The following is a 15,525-nucleotide window of genomic DNA, read 5'->3' as shown; positions in this document are numbered from 1 at the left end:
CAGCACAGAGATATACTAGTTAGGGTGGGAAGTTTGCAAGGTTATGGGGGGGGGGGCGTTGTGGTACTGCTACCCTTACTTCTGCACTGCTGCTAGTCACTGGCTGCACTGCTTCAGATCAGGGTAGCTGGAGAGCACCCTTACTTCTGTATTGCCACCCTTACTTCTGCACTGCTGCCTGCAAAGATGGGCCCTCAGTCAGCATCCACCACTCTCTGGCCGCCCAGCTCTGAAGGCAGTGCAGAAATAAGGGTGGCAATACTGTGGCCCCCCTGCAATCCTTTTTGGGTCAGGACCCCCAGTTTGAAAAATGCTGGTCTCCCCCATGAAATCTGTATAGTATAGGGTAAAAGCACACAAAAGACCAGATTTCACGTGCAGAGACCAGATTTCATAGTCCATGACATGTTTTTCATGGCCTTGAATTTGGTAGGACCCTAGTAATCAGCCATATGGACCTGGCTGGGTGTATGCAGCTTACTCATCAATGTGTTATTTGTCCCCCTCTGAGCCTGGTCCAAGAGGGTATGAATCTGTTACAACTCACAGCTACAGAGCTTGGGTCGCTAGCTTACTGTGTAGAGAATCAAATTTTGAGGTATGAGTCAAACCCCAGTGTCAGCCAAAATGCCAGGCTGTTATACAAGGGATTGAATGCTAGATGAGTCCCCACTTGTGTGATGGTCTCCATCCTAGCCAACATCAGGACACTGAACTGACCAACGGGCTATATATATTCGAAGAGAAGAGGAGTCTAGAACTTGGAGTCCTATTAATTTATTTCCTAACTGAAAGGAAAATGTTAATTCATAACCATAACTAAAGAAAGGCAACACTTCTTTGCTAGCAATTGTATTAAGTGCAACTTGCTAGAAATGTTTGTTAAAAGGGACTGTTTACATTAGAAAGGAAACAAGTAAGAGGGGACATGGCGAATGCTTTAGAGAAGGTAGATTGGGAATTTCTGTTCTCCCTCCCTCATAACAAGAACAAGGGTACATTCAATGAAATTAAAAAGATGGGAAATTTAAAACTGACCAAACAAAATACTTTTTCACACAACATAAGATGAGTCTGTGGAACTCATTGCCACAGGGAAGTTGTTGAGGCCAAGAACTTAATAAGTTTCAGAAAGGGGCTGGGCATGTATACAGCTATCAAGCATATCTACAGTTGTCATAATTAATTATAACAAAAAGATTGGGAAAGATGGGTTTAATTCCTGAAGCACAATCTCTATTAGAGACACACGTGTGTGGGTGGTGGTGGTGATCACAGTAGGCAGATTATCCCACATCTTCCTACTGTGATGTTCTTACACCTTTTTCTGAAAAGTACTGGCCACTCTCAAAAGAGAGAATACTGGACCAGATGGACTGTGGGGCTGATTCAACATGGCAGTTCCTATATTTATATTTTGATCCTGGAAAATATACCTAGCATATTGACAGTATTACATGAATAGCTCTGGGGCACCTAGCTTCCGTGGGAATTTTTTAGAAAACATCTGCCATTTGGTGCAGCCTGGTCTAGTCTAACTATTGCTATTTGGAAGTGTTTTTATTAACTCTACGTGGATGAATTCATCAGAGTAAGGGAAACCATCCCATCCTTTCCTTAGGTGGTAGTATGGAGCATGGGGAGAGGGTGTCATAGAAAACATCCAAGTATATGACCACACTGTTGCAACCATTACCCAGAAAACTCTACAAGGACTATTATGCCTTTAAAAATGAACTGCTTCAATAGATTTTTATATAGATATAGTTGAATATATATCCATCTGCATAGAACACAATGCAGAATCAGGGCCCATGTGAATTAAATAAATCAAGTAGGAAAAAAGTACTCATAAAGCAAGAAGTTCATTGTGGGTGAAATTAACCCACACTGTGAAGGAGCCTTGCCTGGAAGTCCTGCAGGTGTGCAGCAGAAGCCCTTTGTGGGTGGGGAATGGGAAAAGTAGCTAATCAAGTGCCCTCTGTACTTCCTTTCATGTCACCAGGTGTGTTCTGCCCTGACACTAATAGGCTAATATGGGGGAGGCTTGATTGCAGGAGCTACTAGATCTGCACTTAGGCAGAGCCAATGGCACAAAACCCTTGAACGGGGGGCCTGAAGGGGCAGTTAGTCATAAAGAGTCTGGGTTGTAGCTAGCGCTGGGCAAATACCTTTTAAAAATCTATGTGAGTATGCCTTGAGCCAAAAAAAAAGGGGGGGGGGGTATTTGCTTTGGCTGTATTCATACCTCTTTTGTGCTTGCTTGCCATGGATATTCTAACAAATAAATTTGCTAGCCTGAAAGTCCATGATAGTGGCAAATTTTAAGTGAATATTCCTGGAAAGATAACATCGAATTCATAAATACCAATATTCACACCAGTCATGTGATTCTAAGAGTTACAGTCCTCCAGTATGGAAACAAGCAACATAACAGGTGACATTGGTTTCCAATCAAAATTAGCCAGCTACTACTTGCTCAGCGCTAGCTATGGCCCCATCACCTCCCTGTAGGCTGGGCCTGGGGTAACAGAGTTCCCCCTCACAAAGTTGATTCACTTTATGAAGGAAGGGGTGATGGTTCAGATCAAACCTAGTGTTTTGTGAAGCATTTAACCCATGTTTGTACTTAGGGCTGTTTAACACACACCTTAGTGACTCGTTGTACAGGAGAAAAATCTCATTCCCCCCCAGTATAGCAGTTTCATATATAACCATTGGAAAATGGCATTTCCCCATAAATGGGCATAGCTAACACTGGATTGCATGTTCTACCTGGGTCATTGGCCTGACCATTGAGCTAAACAGGAGTTTCACCTGTGTGAGGGCTGCTGCAGGATCAAGCCCTGTGTCAATGTACCCACTACATTGGCTACACAACAACTGATGATCAGTGCCAGACTCTTAATTCTCAAGTCAAATTAGGTGCTAAATTTAGGTTTTACAAAAGCAAGGTTTCATTAAATCTACCATCAGTATAAATTTTTCCTTTTATTTCCTTTTTAAAATCCCCCGGAGATAGTTTTGGGGGTTGTGTTTATTTGCTTTGGCTCTAAATATTACCCCTGCATTGCATGCTGCCCAGACATTGAAGCATTTGAGCTCAGATGTTACTGTGAGGGGCAAGAAATAACTTTGACAGACAGCGCTAGGGCCCGGAGACCCAGGAAGTGAACCTGATTAGCCACGGGAAACCTGACAAAGACAGTTTATGTTTCTTTTCCAAGCTGAAAGAAATGCAACAACTAAATAATCAGCAAAAAGTGGCAGCGTGTAGCTTCGAAACAGCCTTTAGGTTTCAATAAAGGAAGCTATTATTGATGCCACAGAAAATGGGATATAGATGTACATGGATTTTTTTTTAAAGGTCAGGTTAAAACAAAAACCTACAGGTGGGATTCCTTCTCCCCACAAAAATTAGCTTAACATTTCATGTCTAATTGCCTCCGGGTTTGTTTGATTCATTGCGCTGAAAAGCCAGGGAGGAATTTATAACCCTAACCCAAGGCGATCAGATAATGTTTAAAAGAAACAAATGGAAAATCTCTTCCCCATCTCCATCATTCCGCCCGGAACATAAGGGGTTGACAATAATCAGGGTCAAGTAACACTGGAAATCAGACTGCAGAGACTAGGTGAGTGGCGGCCTGCCTTGAACTCACCCTCCAACGCCTTCTCTAACACCCCGGCTTTAACTGGAGAACAGAATTTGGGTGGCTGGAATTTAAAGGGAACAGACAGAGACGTGATTTTAAACAGATCCCTCATTTACGTTCTTGCTCCAAATCACATGTGCCCGATCGCGTATCTGTCAGCAGAACTGGATCTATATTTAAAAAAAAAAAATGGTCTGCCCTTTAACCCGTGCAGCCAACAATGAAAACCCTTCCGAGCCACCATGTAAAGACAGGTGCTTCTGACTCTATTGCCCTAATCAAAGGTGTCTTACTCAAGTGGAATGTGGATTATTTCACCTTCCATTGGCTCCAACAAACGCATTCTCCAGAACGGTCAAATACAAACCTAACACAGGGGAGGATCAGAATTGCCTTCCACGGGCAGGACTCCAGAGCTGTGAGTGGGAGACTTGGCAAAGATTCAGGAGGATGTTGGCCTTCCCTTTGCTTTTTAAACCCGCAGGTTGTGTCGTGCTTGTAGGGAGTGGGGTGTGTGGGTGGAATCCTGAAATGGACTTAAATTGCCTCCGAACGCTTTTTAAATTACAAATATACTTTTCATTACTGCAGAAGAGGCTTCTTTGAAAACAAGAATAGCTCACCGTGTGTAAGCGGGGGGTAGAGGAGGCCAGTGTGTACAGTCAGGGAGCTTCACCAATTTTAGGCTCTCAAAATAAACAATTACCCTCAGAGTGGGCCTTGGTTCAATCGGAAAGACAGAGGGGCGGGGGGGGGGGATTAAAAGACAATCGTGTTCTTTTTATTGATCCGTTCATTTGCCAAAATGTAGTTGCAGGTTTGTTTGTTTTTCCCCGAAATGGGGTTCAATATAAACGCTTGCAAATTTCAACCGGGACAGACTCAACGGTTTGATATATTCATAAGGAAGAAGGATGGGGGAGGTTGGCAGCTGGGGGGGGGGGGGGGGGGAACTGGGAGCTGTTTTAGCAACAGGTTTTCTCTCTTTTGGTAAAGAAAACATAACTAATGATGTGCACAATCTCTTCTCCCTTCCCCCAGTTGTGCAAGGACTAAAACCGGGCGCTATTAATTATGTTATTAATTATTATTATTATTATTATTTTATTTTACATACACCTCTAGAAACGTAAACTCAGTTTTATTCTTGCTGGGAGACTCCTTCATCGTCGTCAGCATTTTCTTTAGTTTGATTAATTATTTTTGTCTCTTGCAGGTTTCAAATAAAGAGTCTAACTCTACCTCTGATAAATTGCCTCATTAAACAGCTAGATCCATATTCCCCGATCACATGTGAAGCGTCTGCAAACTTTTTTTTTTTTTTTTTTTTTTAAATCTCCACTTGATTTTGGAGCCGGGGAGCTGTCCGCTTTGGAAACAACCCTAAAATAAAGATGGAGTGTAAACAATGCCTGGTAGCGCCTAAAACTGCTACTGCTGGAAACAGGGGATATTACTGGGCACCCAGAGATGAAAAATTGCCTTCGGAATTTAATTTACACCTCCAGTCTCTGATCTTTCTCTTCGAGTTTGATGCAGGGACCGCTAGAAAAATTACCACCCCTCCTGGATAACTGAGCACAATTCTGATTTTCACCAAAAATCCGTTCTCTGTTAAATTTGCCCAGTTTAAAGTAATAACAAAAGATTCGCCGGTGCTCCGATCTGGGAAACATTTGCTCGCCTGCAGTTGTTAAAAAGTGGCTAACTACGTGCAGCCATAGATGTATGGGATTTGTGGATACAGAAATTTGTAAGAAGTGCATGCCCGAGTTGGACATGACAGGTTAGTTAGTACCTTTGATCTCAAGGAACTCGATTACACTTGCGACTCAAAACCTGGCAAAGGAGAACCATCGGGAGACGACTGAGAACTGGGCAGAAGGAAATCCAGAAAAGGCAACAGGTTTTATTGCGCTTGAATTCCGCCAGCATTCTGCGGGAAGCCGCATGAATTGCAACCGACTTTGGTTTAGACTTTAAGCTGTCTTGAAAATCCCTCTTATTTTTATTTCCCCACAGCTCTGTTTGTAACAGTGGCAATCATTAGAGGGCCCAGCCCTGCATTGATTTCTCGGACAAAACTCCCCCCTGAGCTCCGGATCGGGCTCCTAGGGATTATTTCTTTACTGGAAGCCCTTTGGTTTATCATTAATATTTCATTCTGTCTCTCCTTTTTATATAAAGAGATTACACAGGCACAAGGGTCGGGGAACTCCTATTCTGAAAATCTAGCGGGTAGTGTAACTGCAATGTCATTTTTTTTTTATTAACACCTGAGGAAATGATACTTGTTGTTGGCCAGTAAAATACTTATTATTGGTCCGAAGGGAAGCAAGCCCCGGCTTAATCAATTGACTCGCACTCGTAATTTAAATAAACAACTACATGCCATGTTTAGAGAGTTTTGTTTGTTTTTAAAACCGGTGTAAACTCAGCTCTTCCATTGTGAATCCCAAACTGCCCCATCTGTTCGGACACACAACAGAACTATAGATCCAGAAAGGCAATCGACTTCAGAACATCCACTAGAAAGGATTTTTGACATTTTGCATCGTACATGGTGTTTTAAATATAAGACGAAAGTACACCTAATTCTGTCGTCATATAGATATAATATATTTCACTCTCACCACATAAATACAAAACATCCAAATAGCCAAAAACATTCAGAACAAAAGTTAGTAGCAAGTTCTCGGCGCTCGATTCATTCATTATTTTCTCCACTATTGCCTAGAAACTTCAGACGTAAATAATTCACAATAAAATTACTATTTTGTTTTCTGTCCTGCTCTCTCGCTCTCGCTCTCTCTCCAGTTCTGTTTTATAGTTAATTCTCTAGACTACATCAACCATTCCATTTTTTGTAATTATTTTTGGTTAAGGTTTGGTGGCACGTATTTATACAGCTTGTAAACGCCTTATATTAAAGGTTAAAGAAAGAAAAACTAAAACAAACAAACAAACTAGCTAACTACAGAATTCTTTTTCTGACAAATTCAAGTACTGAAACTTAATGTGAAATAGATCAGAATGCTAGAGTTTGGAATAAACATCCTGGCGGATGGAGAAAAAATAACCGTAACAAGTATGCAAAAGGACAAAGGGGATTATTACACCGAAGTACAAAAAGATACGTTCTTTATATTTTACTTTCATTTTAATCAAAATGTAAGTAATTTGCGAGAGTATTCTGGAGGGAGGAAACCCTAAAGATGTTTAATTTGGATACACTTTGCAGGTATTGGAAACTCAAGTAGAAAAAAACCTGTCATTTTAATAGGTATAGATGGAATCACGCCAATCTCTCTACCTTACTTTCCCTTATTTCAGATATTTACCTTTACAACATTTTAATGTTATTTTTGGTTCGAAGAACTAGCTCTTGAAACTAAAAAAAGGGGCGTTGCATTATCTTGAAGTGAAATATTGTTTTTATTAAAAACAATCTAAAGTCACTGGTTTCTGTATCTGCATTTAATGAGCGGGTTTTAAAGGCAGTCTGTTCCGATCCTTAAACTATTCAATATTTTTTTTAAGTTGACAGACTTTTTTTCTGGATTGGATCTGTATCAAGAGCAAATATAAATACAAACTAAGATACTAAACTGTTAATGTAGTGCAGTCATCATATACACATATATGGGGCCACAAAACCTTGAGCAAATTTGTGCTTAGAGTCACTGAAGTCTTGGCAACACATTTAAATCCACCTGATGGTTCCATTTCTATGGCCGTTTGTTTGGAATCGACTTCCCCACTCCTGCAGCGGTTTGCATTGGTTTAATTCAGAATATAGTCAAAACGGTTATGATTAAACTGCAATCAACTTCCCCTTTCCATTTCCCCCCTCCTCCCCAGTCCCTTTCCCAGATAAAAACGTGGATCATCGTTAGGTTTGCATTGGTTTGATTCAGAATGCAGTCAAAATGTTTGGTTTTGAGCTGCTGGCAAACCTCCTCCACCCTGCCTTCCCCCCACACACCCGCCCACGCTAAAATAAAGGGGTCTCCATCACTAACAGTGATGGCGTCCCGGCTGTGTGGTCAGGAATCCGTTTATTTAGCGGCTACACTTGGGTGAGGTGTTTGTCCACTTCATGATTTCGCCTCTAAACATAGTTTCGTTCCTTGTTGCATTCGGAAATAAGTCTGGCTCGGGAAGCATGGTCGGGGGGGCGGATTGTTATGGGGGGGCAGGAGAGGGTGCGGAGGGGGGATTGAAGGGAGGGCTGATGAGATACTAACGTGTCATTATTCCATAAATATCGCCACAAATAGATACTATAAATATAAATACATAGAGTTACTCAGAGTCAGTCCAGGGCTTTTTTCTCAGCGCCTTCTTTATTGTTGGTCCTGGAGTAGGGCTCGAAGGCGGAAGAGCTCAGGTACCTGGCTGATAGTTCCTGCAAGTTTCCTGCCAGAGATCCGGCCATTGTCAAAGGATTAGAGGACAGCCGGCCGGCCACCGAGCCCAGGAGGGTGGGCACCGGCAGGCTGAAGAGGTTATGGCCGGCGCTGGGCGAGGCGTGGAGTCCCGCAGCCTGGGGGGGCCCAGCCGCGCTGCTCACCGCCGGCGAGTGCGGGGAGCCGCCCGCGGGCCCTGAGCTGGCGGTGCCCGTGGTCCCGATGGTGAGGCTGGGGGCCCGCAGCGCGGAGCCCAAGGCGCCGGTGGCGCAGGGGGGCAGGAGGCCGGGCAGTCCCGGCGGGGAGAGCAGCCGGCCTTGCTCCAGGAGCCGGAGGACGCTGCAGGTGGCGGCGGTCTCCGACACCACGGACCTCAGCTCCGAGTCTTTGCCTTGGTCCTTTTTCTGCTTCGTGCGCCTGTTCTGGAACCAGACCTTTACCTGGGGAGAGAGGCACAGGGTGAGCGGGGCTGGGGGGGGCAGCCCGGGGGCCAAGGGGCTGCCCCCCCTCTCCATTTACCCCCGGCCCGGTCCTGGGACTGGACAATGGACGCCGGCTTGAGCATTGCCGGCCACTCCGGAATCAGGGAGTTTACACCGCATCGGAGAGTCTGGGCGGAGGGAGGAGGAGGCTTAGGGAGTTGCAATGAACCACTCAGCTGCATTTTTTACGACGGGGGGGGGGGGAAGAGGGGGAATCCTACCTCGGATTTATGAGTTCTGACTTCGGGAGCTGTGTAGCACCCGGAGGCACCTTAAAGGGCCCGGGTTCTCCACTCCTGCAGCCAGCGGAAATTTCGCCATAGGTTTCAGTGGTAGCAGGATCGGACTCTTTAAATTGGTTTTATTTCAGAGCCAGCCCTAAACCTGGGGCGGGTGGGGCACCCCCCGGCACAATCCAGCAGGCTCCGAAGCTGCACCCTCGGGGAGAGGGGGCTGCTCATTCCGCTCCTCTTCCCTCCCCGGCAGCGTGGAGTTACACGCTCATCCAGTGACAGTAACGTGGTTCTTCTCTGTTCTCGGCTCCCACGCCAGAGGAGAAGGCCTGGTGCCGCTGCCCGGCCCTTTCCCCACATCTCATAGCAGGCTGCATCCCCCTTCGCCCCTTTGAAATACGATTTTAACTCAGAGAAATACAATCTATATTCCTCTAGCCTCTGAGACTGTTTAACTTGCCTTACCTGCCCCACGGCAAAGAAAGGCTCATTAGTTTGTCAGAGGAATTTATTACCCCGGATGATCTTTTAACAGACATAGGGAACCAGGCTTTAGAAGTTTGTTCTTTTTCCCCCGCTGACTTTGGGGTTATTTCCCCCCTTGCACTTTTAATTGTTCGAACGGACATAAATATTCACTGGACACTGCACAATCATACAGGACACTCTGTTCACTGCCCTGTCAATAACTCCTCGCTCAGCCCCCAGAACAAAAAGAGAGGCAGTCAAATAGGGCAGAAACTTCGCTATTGTCCACCAACCTAGTTCATTTAATAATAGGGAGGAATGAAAGATAAATACATCTGATAAGACGGGTTTTCATTTAGTGAACACAAGTAGGACTAATTACCGGCTATCTATTTTCCGTTATGAAGCACTGGGGATTGTCTAGCGTTTTTCCCCAAAGCAGCTAATAATTCAGTTACTTTTTCGCTGTCGCATTACAATATTGTTCTCTTTCGCAGAGTCTCTTCTATACAGTATTTCCTTCCCAGGTAGAATACTTAAGGCCCGTGTCACCTCCTATGCTAGACGCTGCAGGGGGAGATCAGGGGGTTCTAAATTACAGAGGGAATTGGCTCATCCTTATTTTGCACCAGAGGTTCTGGGCGGAAAAAAACAAAACAAAACCCCTCTCTCTAAAAAGTTACAATGGGTCAGCCAATGCTGACCTGATTCTTGTGAGGTGCAAAGGATGCTTTTTCCCCCTCTCTTTAAATTGCACTTGAAAACTTAAAATGTGGCCGGTGTTGCAACCCAACCCCCCACGCCAGGTAAAAATGAAATTAAGAACAAAGCAGAATTTGTATATTAAGCCATTTTAACGCAGCACGATTCCAGCTCCCTTCATCGCCAAATTGCGCATGGACAGGTTTTTTTTCCCCATGCGATTCTGTGAAAATACCTCCCCACACTCACACACACTCCAAACGCAAAAAACAACAAACACAACAACAACTCAATTTAAAGACACATTAGCAGGCAAAATCAAACAAGAGAAGTTTAGAGGGGCAAGTAAATATATCGAATAGAAAATCATTTATGAGCTCTGAATTTGTTGATTATATGCTTGCCGGTAGCGTACTTTTGTCTGAAAAAGTCTAGCAGTCTAACGTGGAAAAGGGCATAAAACTTGATTTGAATCCACCCACAGCTCAGGGAAGCATTGGAGCTCCTGCAAACAGTGACAGCTGCCTGCATGCGGACTTGTGTTATGAAAAGTGGTTTGCATTGCTTACACTGTATTGCCTTTCAAATCTGGACACCCTCCACCCCCAGCTCCCACCCGGGAATTCAATGCCACACATTTTGAAAGCAACTCTCCCCCCACCCCCAAGCATCATTCTGATAATGCGCATTGTGTATCGAATGTCTCATCAGAAACCGCTTCGCCCGCATTTACTGAGTTCCAGAAGAGATTTGCTACATTCTGTAGCTCAGTTTGTGACCAAACCAAGTTGTCAGCTACTTTTAAGCCTCCCTATTTTCTTTCAGGGTGCAGCAGCTTGATCTCTCTCTCTCTGTCTGTGTAAGCCTGCGTGTCAGGTTGTGTCTGAGGGTGAATATTCACAGATCACTGGGATTATTATGGGGTGGGGGAAACGGTTTGCCACAAAGTGTGCGCCTGTGTCTGCCAGGAGGCCTGTGATCCTGTGTGAACCAGGCAGTGGGCTCTGGAAACAGAAACAGCCTTTGCCTGTCTAGCCGATGTAAGCCTGCGAGCAGGTGTTTATGTGGACGAGGCTTCAGCTGCATCCCTGAGGAGTGTGTCTGTGCTGGGACTCGGGAAGGGGGGGTTGGGGGGAAAGAGGTCTCAAAGGTGCCTAGCAGCAGGTGCTTTCTCCGCACTACCTGAGTTTCCGAAAGATTGAGCTGCCGGGCCAGTTCGGTCCTTTCCCGTCCCACCACATATTGGCACCTCTGGAACTCCATCTCCAGCCGGTACAGCTGCTCCGCGGTGAAGGACGTTCGGGTCCGTTTGGGGCGGTCCAGATCAAGTCCTTTAGGCAGAATAATCTCTCTTATTGAACCTTTGGCATCTGGCAAAGAAACGCGCAGTCACTTTACACCGAGGAACCGCTTTCGGAGCAATGCAAAGAGCTGCCGGGCAGGCTCTCAGCCCGCGTCCTCACCCAAAGCCAGGTTAACCAGGCGGCCATCGGGCTGGTAAAATCAGGGCATGGTATGGGGATACTGTACCCAGGAAAAGAGGAGGCGCTAAGGGTCAGAGATCTGTAAATAATGCCCCCAGCCCGACTTTCTTTTTAAGGACGTTTAATACATTTCACTAAGAGATCTCAGTGCTGTAACAAACACCAAGCGTTCTTGGGCCCTATTCACTGTAGGGTTATTCTTTGGTGCTGCTGGGTTATTGTTATTATTGGGTAGCAAGCCTCGCAAGCCCAAAAGCAGCTATTCCGGGGCAGGACCATTTCGAGCTTACGAAATGTTTCATTTCACCATGCGGCGGTTTTGGATTTTAAGTGCATCTCGCACCCCGAATGGCAGGAGAGAGTTATGGCCGCTTCTTTACTCTTTAAAAATGCCCAGAGGGGGAGAAAAAATTAAAACAAACCACACAGAAAAGCCTCACTTTTATTTTAGCACCGGCCTAAGAAAGCAGGGCAAATCTGATTAGCAAAACTGTCACGCTGGAGCTCGATTCAGATTACACTAGAGCATTCCCAACCTTGCTTTCCCTAATTTTACCTCCACACTAAACTTTAAGTCATAGATAACCACATCATTTCAACCTGACCCCTCTCTAGGGTCAATCGGTCGCGCAAGGATTAATTATTGTTTACAAGGCCTCCTTTGCACTGATTTTATTATAATTCTATCCTCCCTACACACACACACCTTAATAAAACTGTAATTTCCGCAGAGCCCTATCAAATCATTTCATTAGTGGCCTGGGAAATGATCCCGAAGGATGGGGAGGAGGGAAATAAAAGCAGTCAATATACAGAAACCCAATTCAATCCCTCCTGTCTCCTTTTTAAAGAGTGATTGCTTCGGAAATAGTTCTTCCGCCGTCAACCCCGTAAATTCCACCTCACATCATGGACCCTGGGACAGAGGACCTAGCAGAAACACCTACATTTTATATATATCCCCACCCCAGAATGAAATAACCCAACAAAACCACAAACACCACAAATGCACCGAGATGCAAAAGGCGAAATACACTATTTTTATCCGAGCATCTCCTTTCTAGCGTCCGAGGCGTGCAGAAGCAGCGAGCGCAAGGACTTTCCGTGGGGAAGGGCATCGTAGGTGTTACAAAATTAAACCGCGATCGCTGCTTATTCGTGGCATTGCTCAAGATTACTCGGGCGCACCGTTAGCCCCGCCGAGGGGGACTCTGACACTCGCCGAGCTCTCTGTAGAAGAGGGCACCGTTTGGAAAGTCTATGGCGAATCAAGCAAGGCTGTAAATAAATGCATTTCACGGCCCCCACGGTTGGCGGTTAAGAGGCCCCAAGGAAAAGTGGGAAAGAAATGTAATGCAGATAAACTTTTCCCAGGAACCAAAGGTGTACATTAATAAAAGATACCAACAAATAAAAAAATAAAAAACTAAATCAGACCCTATCAAACAGCCATAGACTTAGAACCCCTTGCCTCTGGAAATGCTGAGGTACACTCTACAGCGGCATTTCCCCCTCTGTATCCGCAGGAAAAGAGGAACATCTTGAAACCCCAACACACATATTTTTAATAAAAATAAGACTCGAATTCCGATCTCTCTCTCTCTCTCTCTCACACACACACACAAAATGCCTCCAAAACTCCTACCTCTAACTAGGATCCTCCTGCAATAGTCCGGGTCTGCAGAACTAGATTTACTTTTATTACAATCTTCCGAAACGGCCGAGGCAGAATAAGTCCCTTGCTGATCCTTCAAAAAAGAAGTAGAAATATTTCCTTCAGACCCTTTGCTTTCCTTGCCCTCTTTATGTCCGTTCTTCGAGACCCGGTTCGCTTCAGCCTCTGAATTGCATCTAACGTCCATTTTGTCTTGTTTCCCAAACATGTAGTGCAATAAAACAAAGAAAAGAAAAGAAAAGAAAAGAAAAGAAAAGAAAAGAAAAGAAAAGAAAAGAAAAGAAAGTCTAGGTTGGCTGTTGCACAGCCTGCGGTCAGACGGGTGGGGATCTGGAAAAGCACCTCTCGCAAGGAAGGTCGGCTTTGATCCCAACAGAAAGGCAGCTTGCTTCTTCCTCGATCCCTACGTCCTAATGTGGCTGTCCAGCTTCCCTGAGCCCCAGTGATCAGGTACTCAACAGTACAACTCCAAAATGATTTAATGTCTGCCTTATTACAGAGCCATGTAGTTGTTACACACACAGAGGGACGAGCACTCGCTGTTTCAATTGATTAGGGGTAATTTTGCAGCCTCCACATTTAGGTTACCTCATGAATACACTAAATTGTTTGGATAATATATCAGATCGTAATGGATGGTTTGTGTGCTTGTCCCCAATCAAGTAGAGTTTAGCCAGTGAATAAACTGAAATGATTGGTCTTGCTTTCAGGAAACACACAATCAAAAGGCTGAGACTTCCAGAAAGGGGGGCGGAAAAAAAAAAAACTTTTGACAAGATTCACCCTGAATTGTTAGCACCATTAGCAGCCATTATTAACTTTCTTCAGTCTGCCTTTGACCCTCCAGATTATACAGTGGCTTTATCCAAGACACGCCAAATAAATCTGAATAAAGCTGCTAGGAAAGGATGGAAACATGCAGTTGCAGAAAAGCAGCCTGGAGTTTAAACGAAACAAACCAACTACTGCACACAAAAAAGTTTTCCCCTGGAGTGGGTCTGTCCAAGGAAGCCGAGGATCAGCCCAGCAGAAATCCTCCTGAACACATCTCTCCACAGACAGCCATCTTAAACTCCTACCTCTCCTTAATTCAGTTCAGAGGCTTGCTTTGTGTGTGTGTGTGTGTGTGCTAATTCTGCACCTTCACAAACACTGAACCAATTGGTAGAGCCTGCTCATTGAAGGGAAAAAAAAAAAAAAGCCAGCTTTGTGTTCAGATAGATCCAGGAGGGGAGAGAGGGAGAGAGAGAGATAGCCCGTGAAAAATCTCCACTACGTGTCTACTAAAGGATAAAAAAAAAGTTTTACCCTGGCTATTTCATTGTCTCTGCTACAATATCTTTGAGAACCGCAACAGCCAGTAATCCAATAAGACCATTGATTAGGCTACAATGATTCAATTCAAGCAAATGGCCTTGTGCAAAGAGCATGCTCCAGCCCTTCTTGTCACCTTGTAGGGCAGAAGCCCTCTTCATGCTGCTCTCCTTATTCATTCCTTTATGGGAAATGTAGAGCAAAAGGAGTGAAAGATGGCAATTATCTAATTGGACTATTAACAAACAATTCTCTGAGTGTGGCTGTCTGGCAATGGTGCTTGGGCGGGGTGAAAGGCCACATGTTGCACTGGCCCCATTCACAAAGAGTTTAGGGGCCGGAGGCAGAGAAAGAATTTTCTTTGAGAATTTTTCACACAAATCCAGGAGTCTCAGGTTTTCCTGTCTCTGTGTCTGATTCTCTGTGTCAGAGGGCTGGTGACTGGCATCTTTACCCATCTGAAGGTACTGTGCAGACCGCTAATATTGCAAACAGCATCACAAGCCAACATCAAATTGCAGCACCCTGTCCAGTTATGAGCATATTACACACTGCTCAACTTCCCGGGTCTGGTTCTGATTCTATTGGTGTAATTGCATTGACTTCAAAAGAGTTTAGTGATTCAGGCTGGGATAACTGAGGGCAGACCCTTGTTCTATGGTTTAAGTTTAAACTAGTGTAAATAGGCATATTTCAGGCCAAGAAATAAAATCAAATTTAAAAAGTGAATGCAATTTACACACACTTCAGACTATTCTGTCTCCAACAAATATTCTTCAATAATTGCCCAGATCAGCTAACTAGATTTTTTTCTATTATATTTCTCAGAAGTGTCAGATGTAGATAAAGAAGTCACTCTTGAGACCTGGATCAGCCCCTGTGCTTTGTATATATAATTAATACACATATATATTATGCAGAATGTCTCTAGTCTGGAACAGGTTTCTTTCTCCTTAAAGCAAATGAATTTCAGCAATTTCTGATGGTTTGTTATTATTAGTTATTCCTTGTATTGCAGTAGTGGCTAGAGCTTCAAATTAATTGGAGGCCCTATTGTGCAAGGCGCTTCCCAGATATCTAAGGAGGAAACAATTCCTTCCCC

General features: G+C 44.5%; 1 protein-coding gene across 1 annotated transcript; it reads right to left on the bottom strand.

Moving 5' to 3' along the window:
• Window positions 1-7,971: 7,971 nt before the first annotated feature.
• Window positions 7,972-13,317, bottom strand: VAX1 (ventral anterior homeobox 1). The gene is made up of 3 exons (XM_073354968.1): window positions 13,080-13,317; window positions 11,133-11,320; window positions 7,972-8,505 (listed from the first exon to the last, which is right to left on the bottom strand). The coding sequence occupies exons 1-3, from the start codon at window positions 13,315-13,317 to the stop codon at window positions 7,972-7,974; spliced, it is 960 nt and encodes a 319-aa protein (XP_073211069.1).
• Between the last annotated feature and the right edge of the window lie 2,208 nt (window positions 13,318-15,525).

Source organism: Lepidochelys kempii, chromosome 7 (genome assembly GCF_965140285.1).
Source record: "Lepidochelys kempii isolate rLepKem1 chromosome 7, rLepKem1.hap1, whole genome shotgun sequence".
NCBI classification, from domain to species: Eukaryota; Metazoa; Chordata; order Testudines; family Cheloniidae; genus Lepidochelys; species Lepidochelys kempii.
The sequence above is the reverse complement of the archived record's forward strand: the minus strand, read 5'-3'. Positions and strand labels throughout refer to the sequence as shown.